The 13,142-nt window shown below is 39.6% G+C and overlaps 1 protein-coding gene across 1 annotated transcript in view; it reads right to left on the bottom strand.

Moving 5' to 3' along the window:
- LOC101639346 (N-acetyllactosaminide beta-1,6-N-acetylglucosaminyl-transferase-like) overlaps positions 1-2,977 on the bottom strand; it is a 10,725-nt gene extending 7,748 nt beyond the window's left edge. Inside the window, 2 exon segments of the mRNA XM_013007124.2 lie at positions 2,144-2,800; positions 2,803-2,977. Coding sequence (XP_012862578.1) covers positions 2,144-2,800; positions 2,803-2,977 — 832 coding nt within the window.
- Positions 2,978-13,142: the final 10,165 nt, after the last annotated feature.

Raw genomic sequence — 13,142 nt, 5'->3', positions numbered from 1 at the left:
AGTAGGAATAGGCTTGTCAGCAAGCCCAAGTCACCTTTCCACTTTGGGCTTATGACTCCATTACATACAATGATAAGGGAGCACTGGTGGTGTAGTGGTTACACATTGGGCTCCAATTGGAATGGTTGGTGGTTAGAAACCACCAGCAGCTCCTAGGGAGAAAGACTAGGCTTTTTTCCTATTGTTTAATAATAGCTTTATTGGCATATAATTTACATATCCTACAATTCAATAGTTCAATTGTTCAATCATATCAAGGATAATTGCACAATCACTACCATATCAATTTTAGAATTCCTCCCCTCCCCCCAAGACTAGGCTTTCTACATCATAAACAGTTACAGTCTTGGGAACCCACAGAGGATTGCTATGAGTGAGCATTAACTCCATGGCAGTGAGTTTGTTTTTGGTTTTTTGTGTATACAGTGATATTCAAAGTGCCCATGATAGATAGGGTTGCCATGTAAAGCCTCTGCAAAGTACTAGATCACGTGATTGTAAAGTAACTCTATGCCCCTTTCTGTAGATTATTGCTCCCCTTTGAAAAGGTAGAGACTGAATGCCTACTCATAGGCTGAGCTCCTCTCATGAACTCATTGTCTGAGCCCTTATTTTGTCTGTTCTCTTCACGAACTGGGTGTTGTTTGACCTAGTTAGTCTTTAAAGTTTGGAACACATTCATCAGAAAGCTGTCATTATGTGGAAAAGATAAATGTGAGGCTGAGCTTGGGCAGGTCCAGAAGGTGCACATATATTTCATAAGCAGATGGCTCTTGGCTGAAAGCAAAGAATACCAAAAAGATGTTCACATGTGTTTTATTGACTGTGTAAAGCTGTGTGAATCATAAAATCATAACAAACTATGGATAACCATGAGACGACTTGGAATTGCAGAAAACTTCAATGTGCTCATGTGTAATCTGTTCATGGAACAAGAGGCAGTTCTGCGAACAGAAAAGGGCATATTACATGTTTTAAAATCAGGAAAGTTGTGTGCCAGGGTTGTATCCTCTCACCATACTTATTTAATATATATGCTGAGCAAATAATGAGAGAAGTTGAACTATATGGAGAAAAGTTTTGTATCAGGATTGAATGAAGGCTTATTAACAATCTGTGATATTCAGATGATACAATCCTGCTTGCTGAAAGTGAGGAGGACTCTTAAAATATTTGCTGATGAAGATCAAGGATTGCAGCCTTCAGAGTGGATTACAAGTATGGATCTCTTCTAGTTGGTTGGCTAGACAGCTGTCTTCCAAATTTCTTGGCATATGTGAATGAGCGCTTCCAGTGTTTCATCAGCTGGTTGAAATATTTCTGTTGGTAGCATGTCAGTTCCCAGAGCCTTGCTTTTCACTAAAGCCTTCTGTGAAGTTTGCACTTCTTTCAATATCATCAATTCTTATTGTATGAAATCTCTTGAAATGGCTGGATGTAAACCAGTTCTTTTTGGTACAATAACTCTGTATATTCCTGCCATCTTCTGTTGATTCTTCTTAACTGTTCAATAGTTTGCCAATAGAAACCTCAGTACTACAACTCGAGGGCACCAACCCCAGAGACAGGCCTGTTTCCAGGAAAGTAGGAAAGTGAAAAGGGGCAAGAGAGGGCTTAGTTCAGTCCAGCCTCTTGCTTATAAAAAGGCCACACCCCAAGGAGTCATCATTAGGCTATAACCGGATTGATAGGTTGGACTACATCTCTACCTCCACAAAGGGGGACTATCAAGTTGACATAAAATCTAACAATCATAGTTATACTTTATACGAAAGTAACCAACAGGAAAAACAGCTTAAAATGTGATGATACTTACTTTTGGTAATTGGGATTCCTATTAGGAAAGACCTGCTCTAAGAGCACTAAGACAAAACAAAACTAAACAAAACTCATTGCATTGAATCAATTCTGACTCATCGTGGTCCTATAAGACAGGGTGGAACTGCCCTTTGGGTTTCTGAGACTAGATCTTTACAGGATTAGACAGCTTCATCTTTCTCCTGCAGAGTGGCTGGTGGATTCAAACTGCTCATCTAGGATCACAGTGCACTATAACAAGGCTGTTCATCATATTTGATACAGTGTTAATTAAGAACTAAAAATTAACAACCAAAAAAGAAATAAGACAGGAAACCACACTCACCTGGAATACTGTTAAGTGTAATCCAGAAATGTTCATCTGGACTGTAGCTATCTTGAGACCAATGGAGTAAATCAGTGGCTATTTTACTAAAAAGAGCAAATTGGACGAACTGCCTTGTTAGAGCAACATATGCTGAACCAAAGTGGATTTTAAGCTTATTCGGAGGTGGGTTCTTCTTTTGCTCTTTCTTTAAGACCGAAGAGTTTGTTCTGTTTCTATGCTCTATATGGACATAGTTGATCCTTTCAGCAGATTTCTGAATGGACCCTAAGTGAGGTGTAATATTTTTCCCCTTCCATGTTTTCAAATATTGAACTAGCTCCTTATTGGTTTTCAGGGGAAAATCATGATCACATATATTAATGATGTATTTCCAGTGCACATCTGAAGTTAGAAGTTCTCTCATGCAGATATACTCAGCCCGGAGTTTGGATATTCCCCTATAAATGATATATTCAGACTTTGAGGCTATAAAAACATTTGGGAAGCATTCCACTAATTGCCCCACGGCAAGTTTAAATTTATATGTGGCTTTCTTATCTAGGTGAACACAGTAGACATTTTGAGGCATGTAAATAGCTCTGAGGAGTCGTTCAAATGTATCAAAATCGTGGCCAACAATCATTACATATGCCAAGGAGAATGTGGCTTCTTCTACAGAGGATTGGTGATATAGTGGTTTTCTGTCACATAGTAGGGGCAACTATCTATTCCAAATGTTGTGGATAATGCGCTTGACAGCATGCGCACTGTTTCCTGCTCTAGGACTGCATTGCAGGATTGTGATAAAGAAAGGGCTTGGTCTTCACTGTCTGTATAGTCCTTTTGTCCCATATTTTGTTGATGTTCTTGAATGTTATACAATACTGTGACTATGATTACAATTTGAGCAGTAATGATACAATGAAAATATCTCCAAAGCCTCATTTTCTTTTTTTTGACTCCTAATGATAAGAGTACAAGTGGAGAATCCTTCTTTAAGGTTTTTTTTGGTTTGTTTTCTTGTATTAATAAATTTGTCCAGTATTTTACTTCTTTAGAAGTACCTAGATTGTGGTCATTTTATCATTTGCACTCACTTTTCCAGATCCAAACTGTCTATTAGTCTCTTTTATTTTGATTCCAGGCCATTATTTTGTTGAGTTTAAGTTTGCAATACTTTTAACTTCTTCCTCTGATTATGTTCTGAGTTTTTTTGGTCAACACATCTTCATACAGTGCAAGTTACCATTCACTGTACCAAGGTCATTCACACCTCTGCTTCCTATTTTAGCTGGCTCTTTCTCCCTGGGAAGGTAGAGGAGAGGGTTAATTCTTGTTGCCTGTTTCTATTGTTGAGTCAGCTAATCTGTCATAATTGTGTCTAACTACATATGTCTGTATATCCTCTGCCTCCTTTTTTGGCTAACTGTCTGAGTTAGCCCATCTGAGTATAATCTACCATTTTCCTACTTAGCTTCTCATTCCCCATCCTTTACATGGTAGAATTCTTTCTGATTTCTATCCTCTTAAAAGAAGTTAATGGCCTGGTCTTATCAGTCTTTTCCTCTACCTTCTGTAAGAATAATTTAACTGGACTTCTGGTGAAAGATGGTGCCTTCGATGGATGTACTACATGGTCCTCTTCAACAAAGACATAGAGAAAACTGATATGGGGGAAAACCCTGAAGGTCTGGGTCTCTGAGGAATGAACAAGAAGTGAGCTAAACACAACAGAGAAAAATATATGGTTAGTAATAAAAATCACAAAGACATAGTAATCAGCAAAATAACAGGGAAGAAATGATGAGCAAACACAAAAAATGAACTCAGCTCTGACATTTTTGAGAACAAAGAAACCAATATCACCACAGAACAACACAAAGCAAAAAACAGGAATAAATTCATAGCTATCAATAATGACACTGAAAATAAAATGCATTAGTCAAGAGGCAGAGAGTAGCAGAATGAATGACAACAGGACCCATCAATTTGTGGTTTACAAGAAACACAGTTAGACATAAAGAGCAACATATTCTAAAAATAAAATCATGGGAGAAAATATGTTAATGACAATTTCAAAAGCAGGAGAAGCAATATTAATCTTTAATAAATAGACTTCATGAAATCCATCATAAGAGACAAGTAGAGCATTACATAATGATTAAAGGGGCAATTGAATAAAAAGACATAGCCATAAGAAATATCTTTGCACCCAATGAGAGATCCTCAAAATACATTAATCAAACTTAACAGTATTGAAGAGAGCAATAGGCAATATAACAACAATAGTATGAGACTTCAATATACCATTCCCAAGATATGACAGAACTGGAAAGAAGTTCAATAAAAATACACTTCTTCATTGCCATCAAGCCGAATCTGGTTCATAGCAACCCTATAGGACAGGGTAGAACTGCCCAGGTGGGTTTCTGAGACTATAACTTTTTTATGGAAGTAGAAAGTCTTATCTTTCTTCCTTATGGTATCTGGTGGTTTTGAACTGCTTACCTTGCTGTTACTGGCCCAACTCATAATCCAGTATGCCACCAGGGTTCCTAAATAAAAACATAGAAGAACTAAATAACACAATTAATCCACTTAGTTGTTTAGACATATACAGAATAAAGAAGAGATTGTGAAACACCTCATGGTACAGACTGATTTGGAAGAGAGAGTGGTGAGTAAAGTCACTCACACAAGGACAAATATATGATACTTTTGTCATAAAGGAAAAAAACAGAAAAGTGGGTGAAGGGAGACATCGGACAGGGTAAGATATGACAAAAATAATAATTTATAAATTATCAAGGGCTCATGAGGGAAGGGGAGAGGGGAGGGAGGGGAAAAATGAGGAGCTGATGCCGGGGTCTTAAGTGGAGAGCAAATGTTTTGAGAATGACGAGGGCAATGAATGTACAAATGTGCTTTACACAATTGATGTATGTATGGATTGTGATAAGAGTCATATGAGCCCCTAATAAAATGATTAAAAATGGAAACATACAAAAAAATGGAAACATACAGGTAAAAAAAATAAAGGAAAAAAAGCAAGATAAAATTTTTCATAATAAAAGAAACAGACTTTGATGGTTACCCATGATGGTGGGAGGGGAAGGAAGAGAAGAAGCAATAGGCCAGAAGGTTGCTAGGTGTCAGCTATATTGAAGGAGAATACAATACATGAGGAGGAAGAAGGGGGATAAAAGGGTGGGTGGGGCAGGGCAAGCTATTGGAAAGTTTGATATTATTAGGTTAGGGACCATCAAGTTGGTACTGCTCCATAGTGATCTTACTCACAGCAGACCCGAATACGGCTTGGTCCCGCCCCATCCTCACAATTGGTGCTATACTTGAAGCCCATTGTTGTAGCCTCTGTGTCAGTCTATCTCCTGGAAGGCCTTCTTCTCTTTGGCTGACTCACCACTTTTCCAACCATGATGTCCTTCTCCAGGGACTGGTTTCTCCTGCCATGTCCAAAGTATGTAAACCAAGTCGCACCATCCTTGCCTCTAAGGAGCACCCTGGCTGTGCTTCTTCTAAGACAGAGCAGTTTGTCCTTTCAGCAGTCCATGGTACTTGCAATATTCTTCTCCAGCATCCTAATTCAAATGCATAGATTCTTCTTTGGTCTTCCTTATTCAATGTCAAATGTTTGATACGTTGCTTAAATTGTTGAATATAAAAATGATGATCTTAAATTTAATACCCCACCCCCAAATTTACCATAAAAAGAAAAAATATTGCTCTGGAATCACATAAGAAATAATATTTGTTATTTTCAGAAGTTCTACTCTAAAGTAAATTCTATTTAACTTTTCATTTGCAGCTCCTTTTATTTCCTCTTTATGCCTCCTGATAATTCTCTGATGTTAATGATGATACTTGCCACAATAACAACAACTACAGCAAATTAATTGTTATACTTTACATATCCCTAAAGTTGAATCTTTACAGCTCCGTTATAAGGTGTTATTATGGCCGACTTTACAATGGGAGAAAGATGAGGCTCTCCACTCCTGTAAAGAGTTGCAGTCTCAGAATCTCACCAGGGCAGTTCTACTGTCTCTATAGGGTTGTTAAGAGTCAGAGTTAAATGGACTCTATGTCAGTGAGGTTTTTGTTTTGTTTTACAATGAGGAGACAAGTAGCTACAAAAGGATACATTTTATGCCCAAACCACACAACTGCAAATTAACAGAGGCAGAAGTCAAGCTAGTCTTCTGGTTCCATGTGTTTTTGTCATTAGTTGTCAGTTGTTCAAGCTGACTCTATTCAGGATGACCTCATGCACAGTAGAATGAAATGTTTCCCAATCCTTCACAATCACTGGTCTGCTTGAGTCCATAGTTGTGGTTATTTATAGTGACTTCCAAACTAGGGGGTTGTATCAGATTGTATGTCAACTTGAAGATGTATCAGAGTGTGGGCATGGGATCCAACCAGTTAATCAGGTCACAGCCTGATGATGCCTCCTTAGGGGTGTGGCTTCCTTATAAGTGGGATAAATGGAAACCTCCCCCTCTCTCTGCCTCTTTGCCTTCCTGTCCGCTAAGACTTTACCTCCAGGGGTGGCCCTATGTGGGTCACTCATCCCTGAGAGCTGTTGGCATCTTTCTGTGTTTCCATCGACCTTGGATCCACACTCATCTGCACCCACTGGCTCGTGAACTTCCTGCTTCCCTGTTCCTATTTTTGCATCCCCAGCCTGCGGCTACGTGAGTCTGAAGAAGGACATATGGACTAGCATGGGACATATGCACTTGAGTTGGACTGGGCTGTGATGCTTAATCGACATATGATTAGCTCTTGATATAAAGCTCTCTCTTACACACAAATGAGTGTCATGGGGTATGTTTCTCTATACAACCTGGCCTAACACAGGTTCATCTTCCAGCAGTATACTGGAGAGTATTATGTTGTGTTCCATGGAGTTTCATTAGGTATTTTCCTGAAATAGATCACTATGCCTTTCTTCCCAGCCAGTCTGTCTTAGTCTGGAAGCTCTGCTGAAACGTGTCCACCAGAAATTCACGTTCCAATATATTACACGCATATTCATATGCATGTGCCCAAGTGCTTGACTCTGCAGCCAGGGAAGCTAACGAAGTAGGCTTGGATTGGGGAGGTGTTACTCTATGTGCATATTTGCTTTTTGAACAGTTTGGACCCAGGTTATATAAACATTAAATATTTCCCCCATAGTAATCACAACTCCCAAATGTGTTCTTGCAAATTGTCCTTTCCTTTCCATAGCTGATTACTTAATAGCACCTTCAACAGAGTCCATAACTGCAAAGTCATTTGATATTATTAAAATACGTCTCTTTAAATCTCTAATCTCATTTAGTTTTAAAGCCCCTGAGTAGGTTCCTAGCTGGGAGTTACAATGTGGAAGACATGTTTGGGGGTTTTTTGACTCCTCACTCTCCTTAACTTCTGAATGTGTGGGTGGGGCAGATCATAAATCTTTGAAACATTTCTGACTTCTGTCATCTGGGGAAACTATGTAAAGGTCTGACTACTGGTGAAGCTGGTTTGGGTTGTGGCTACATCCTGTCACCACTGCCAGTGGAGACACACCGTATGGCTGGTCATCAACCACACTCCCTCAGTGGCTGGTGTGTAATTTTGGGAGAACTCCCTAATGCCTGAGTTCTGTGACCTAGAGATCTAGCCCTGGCTCAAATCTTCCAGGCCATCTTCTGACAGGTTACAAGCCCTTTTGACTAAAATTAGGGTAAAACTAATTACGTCTATTGTTTTCCGTCATGTCTCTGGAAATGAAGATTCTTACATGTCTCCTTCCCACCCTTTAGTTGTTGCTTCTCTCTCTGCTTTGCCATCTGTGTTAGGCTGAGCTCTCTAAGGAAGCAAAGCCAGTGATGCTTGTATGTGTATGTATATAAAAAGAGATTTATATCAAGAAATGGCTCACATCATTCAAGAAATGGGTAAGACCAATCCAGTTCAAGTCTGTGGGTCAGATGAAAGCGAACTCCTGTAGTTGTGGAGGCTGATGAACAGGGAGCAGGAAAGTGAAGCATGAAGGCTGGTGGATGTAGAGTTGAATGAATCCCAGATTGGTTGAATGAATCCAAGGTCAGAAGTCCACTGATAGCTTCTGGGATCTGCAGGCTACATAACAGAAGGCTTAAATAATAAATGAATGAACGATGAATGAACGAACAACAGAAGGCTGACGACCCAGATACAGGAACCAAATCCAGCAGCATGAGTCAGCTAGTTTACATACACTGTCAATTTATACTAAGAGTAGGTCATACCCTGAATGAAACCTCTATTAATCCCATCAAAGCTGTGACTAGATTAAGGATGGTCTATAGTGGTTTAAAATCAGGAAAGGCATATGACAGGGTTGTATCCTTTCACTATATTTATTCCATCTGTATTCTGAGAAAATAAGTAGAAAATCTGTATTATATGAAGAAGAATGTGACATCCGGATTGGAGGAAGGCTTATTAAACAACCTGGGATATGCAGATGACCCAACCTTGATTGTTGAAAATGAGAAGAAGTTGAAGCATTGGCTGATGAAGAGCAGATTGTAGCCTTCACTATAGATTACAACTTCATATAAAGAAGACCCAAATCTTCACAACTGAACCAATACATAACATAATGATGGATGGGGAAAAGGTTGAAGTTGTCAAGGATTTCTTCTTGCTTGGGTCCACAATCAATGCTCATAGATGCAGCAATCAAGAGATCAACAGATGTGTTGCATTGGGTAAATCTGCTGCACAAGACCTTTTTATCTCTTCAGAATATTGAAAAGCAAGGATGTTACTTTGAAGAGTAAGGTGCACCTAACCCAAGCCGTGGTATTTTCAATTGCCTCATATGCATGTGAAAGTTGGACATTGAATAAGGAAGACTAAAAATAGAATCTGTGTATTTGAATTGTGGTGCTGGAGAAGAATATTTGAAGTACAGTAGACTGCTATGAGCCAAAATCAACTCAATGGCTGAGGTTTTTGTTTTTCATTTACTGCTAAAAGGATAAATTGATCTGTCTTAGAAGAAGTGCTCCTTAGAGGCAAGGATGATGAGATTTCATCTTACATACTTTGGACATGTCAGGAGATACGGACATGTTGTCCCTGGAGAAGGACATTGTGTTTGGTAAAGCAGAAGAACAGTGAAATAGAGGAAGTTCCTAGAGGGGATTGATTGACGCAGTGGCTAAAACAATGGGCTCCAGCTTAGGAACAATTGTGAGAACAGCCCAGGTCTGGACAGTGTTTATTAATGTTCACAGTTAGGGTCACTATGGGTCAAAACCAAGTCAATGGCATCTAACAACAACCTAGTGGTTAACTGCACATCAGCAATTCGAAACCAACAGCCAGCTCCAGGGAAGAAAGGGGCTTTCTATTCCAGTAGCGTTACAGTCTCAGAAACAAACAAGGGGCCGTTTATCCTGTCCTGTAGGGTTCTTTGAATCAGAATTGATTCAATGACAGTGAGTTTGGTTTTGATTTGATTCTTCCACAATTGCTTGACTGCTTCACAGAAGATCCCATCATAGAGTTGACCATACTATCGATAATATCATGGGAGAATCCTGATTCATCCAAGCAGATATAAAACCTATCACAGCCCTTCTCAATTCCTCACATCAGGTAGCACATGATCTTGATTTATCCCACTTTGGTGGCTTAACTTTGATCACCTGATTAAGGTGTTGTCTCCAGATTTTCTTCTGTAAGGTCACCACATTGTACTTAAAATTCAACAGTAATATATGATTATATACACCAATGTTCATCGCAGCACTATTCACAGTATCAAAAAGATTGAAACAACCTAAATATACATAAGTGGAAGAATCGATAAATAAGCTTTGGTACATACACAATGGAATACTATGCAACTTTAAAGAGTAATGATGATTCTGCAAAACACTTTATAACTTGGGTTAACTTGGAGGATAATTTTTCAATCACAAAAGAGCAAATATTTTAGCAGTCCACTATTATAAAAAGTCAAGAAAAGGCTTTCATACTAAAATAAATATTCTTTGATGATTACCAGGGGTGGAAAGGAAAGGGAAGGAGGGGAAGTCTCTGACTAAGGGGTAGACAAGTTTAGACAAGTGAATGAAGAGAGAGAGAGGAGAACACACTGTGAAATTTTCAAGGGTTAAAGCAACAGAGGTGAATGCCATTATATGAGGGGGTACCCACAAAAAAATGGAAAATAGCTCACTGGGCAGAGCTTTCATAGAATGCATTCGCTCCCACCCTCACCCCATTCCAGCTAGGCAAGCATAGAGCAACTTGCTCTGAGTTAGGGCCCCCAGTGGCAGCGCCTGGGAAAGTTCTCTCTGGTCACAGTGAATTTTTTACATAAAAGAAGTTTCACTCAAGCCCCATTTTTGTGATGGCTGATTTAAGAGAACAGTGTGGCTGTGAAATTGTCTTTCCTGCTTGAGAAAAATGTCACATAAACTGTTGTGATGTTGAATACAGCTTACAAGGGCAGCTTTATGGGAAAAACTCATGTGTATGAGTGGTTTTCTTGTTTCAAAAATGGTGAAATGTCGATTGATGACAAACCTCATCCTGGACCTCCATCAACCTCTCAAACATCAAAAATGTCGACAAAATTGTGCTTGAAGACTGATGACGGACCATTGAAAAGATAAGGAAGTTATCTGGACTACCTAGGATCTCACTTCAGTGAATTTTAATGGAAGAGTTTTGAATGAGAAGGCCACAGCAAAATGTGTGCCTCGGGTTCTTACTGACTGAGTAAGAGTATCAAGTGGAAACATGCCGTGCTGGGCTAGAACAGCTCCGAAGTGATACAGACTTTTTTCCCCAAGGTCATTCATTACTAGTGATGAGACATGGTGCTATTCTTATGACCCTGAAAGCAAACATCAATAAAGCCAGTGGAAGATGCCATCATCACCTTGTCCATAAAAAGCTCATCAAGTGAAATCAAAGATCAAGATGATGCTCTTTTCTTTTTAAAGGATAGACATAGAAGATTTTTTTAATTGAATGAATTAAGAAATGACTAAAGATTAAGACTACCAAACAAGAATTAGGTACTTCAACAAAGTAGTAATTGTTGTCGTTGTTAGGTGCTGCTGACTCTAGGCAGAAATGTACCTCGCTCATGAGAAAAATGCTTGTTGAACCTATGGGGAGAGATAGCTTAAGGCCTTGCCTGGTAAGTTTTCTTTTAATCTGACAAACATTGACACATTGAAAAATCATGAGACTTCCATTCTTGGTCTCCAATTATGTTTTCACTGTGGGCTATTTGTGTTCCTGATGTGAGGGGGATAATGCATTTGGAGTCTGTTCCACCAGCTCGGACTGTTAATCAAGCTTTCTATTTAGAGGTTCTAAAAAGATTGCATAACAATGTGTGACCAAAAAAGGCCTGATATTTGGTAGATGGGAGACTGGTTTTGCCACCACGACAATGCACCAGCTCATGCAGCCATCTCAGTGTGCCAGTTTTTGGCAAAAACAACATGCCTCTCTTGCCCCACGCACATGACTCACCCGACTCGTTCAGTGAAACTTTTTTATCTCCATGAATGAAGAGGGATATGAAAGGATACATCATTGGTGAATGATGTCGAAGTGGTGAAGAAAAAAATGAAGGAGGTGCTGTCAGCCATCTAAACAGATGAGTATGAAAAATGTCTTCAAGAATGGAATCGCAGATTGGACAAATGTATTAAGTGTAATGGAGAATTCTTTGAAGGTGATATGGTTGTTTTGTTGAAAAAAAATTTAAATACATAGCTTTGAAAAAAAGTTTTTGAAAAAAAGTATATATTGTAATATACAACCCTGCAATAATGGTTATCTATGATTAGATACATGAGCCTTGGTGGAGTAGTGGGTTATATATTGGGCTACTAACCTCAACTTCAGTGGTTTGAAATCACCAGCTTCTCCTTGGGAGAAAGATGAGGCTTCCTACTTCTATAAAGATTTTCAGTCTCTGAAACCCACAGGGGCAGTTCTACCCTGCCATAGATGGTTATGACTCAATGGCAGTGAGTTTGAGATAAGCAAATGCCTGGATAGACACATGGCTGAGCAAATCCGAGAGGAAGAGTAGGAGTATACTCATGAATATATATAGATTTGACAGAGGAGATTTGTGTGTGTCTAGTTACCTTTGCTACAAATATATACCTAAATATGGTGGAGTACTGAGAGGGCAAAGTTACCAAATTTCTTAGCCATAACCTTGAGAGAATGAGTAGCTGGGCCTGGGGAATCGGGTCCATAGTCTCGGGATGCAACAAGTCATACAAACAAGTTTCTGCATCCTACTTTGGGGAGTAGCAAGGGGGATCTTAAAAGCTCTTGTGAGCTTGTGCACAGGGGAACAAGGTCGTGAGAGCAGGAACTAACTGGTACAGTCATTTCTTCTTTGATTGTCTCTTTGAGTTTGGCAGAGCCTCCATCTGTGCCATGTTAGAGCAGAGCATTCAGAGGTATACTTCTCTGTGGTCAAAGAAGTCACTATAAGAAGGGTCCTGGGCATCACCTTACAGAAGCGTCACGGGGAGGAGATGAGCCATTCAGGGTGCAGTGTAGCAACGATGAAACATACAACTTTCCTCTAGTTCCCAAATGCTTCCCCACCCCCATCATGATCCCAATTCTACTTTACAAATCTGGCTAGACCAGAGGATGTACATTGGTACAGATAGGAACTGGAAAAAACAGGGAATCTAGTACCTATGATCCCTTCAGGATCAGTGATGAGAGTGGCGATACCGGCAGGGTGGAGGGAGGTTGGAGTGGAAAGGGGGAACCGATAACAAGGATCTACATATAACCTCTTCCCTGGGGGATGAACAACAGAAAAATGGATGAAGGGAGATGTTGCACTGTGTAAGACATGAAAATATAATAATTTCTCAATTATGAAGGGTTCATGAGGGAGGGGGGAGCTGGGAGGGAGGGGAAAATGAGGAGCTGATACCAAGGGCTCAAGTAGAAAGCAAATGTTTTG

This window comes from Echinops telfairi, unplaced genomic scaffold, assembly GCF_000313985.2.
Source record: "Echinops telfairi isolate 266 unplaced genomic scaffold, ASM31398v2 ScPeMD7_7424;HRSCAF=8462, whole genome shotgun sequence".
Taxonomy (NCBI): Eukaryota; Metazoa; Chordata; class Mammalia; order Afrosoricida; family Tenrecidae; genus Echinops; species Echinops telfairi.
The sequence above is the reverse complement of the archived record's forward strand: the minus strand, read 5'-3'. Positions and strand labels throughout refer to the sequence as shown.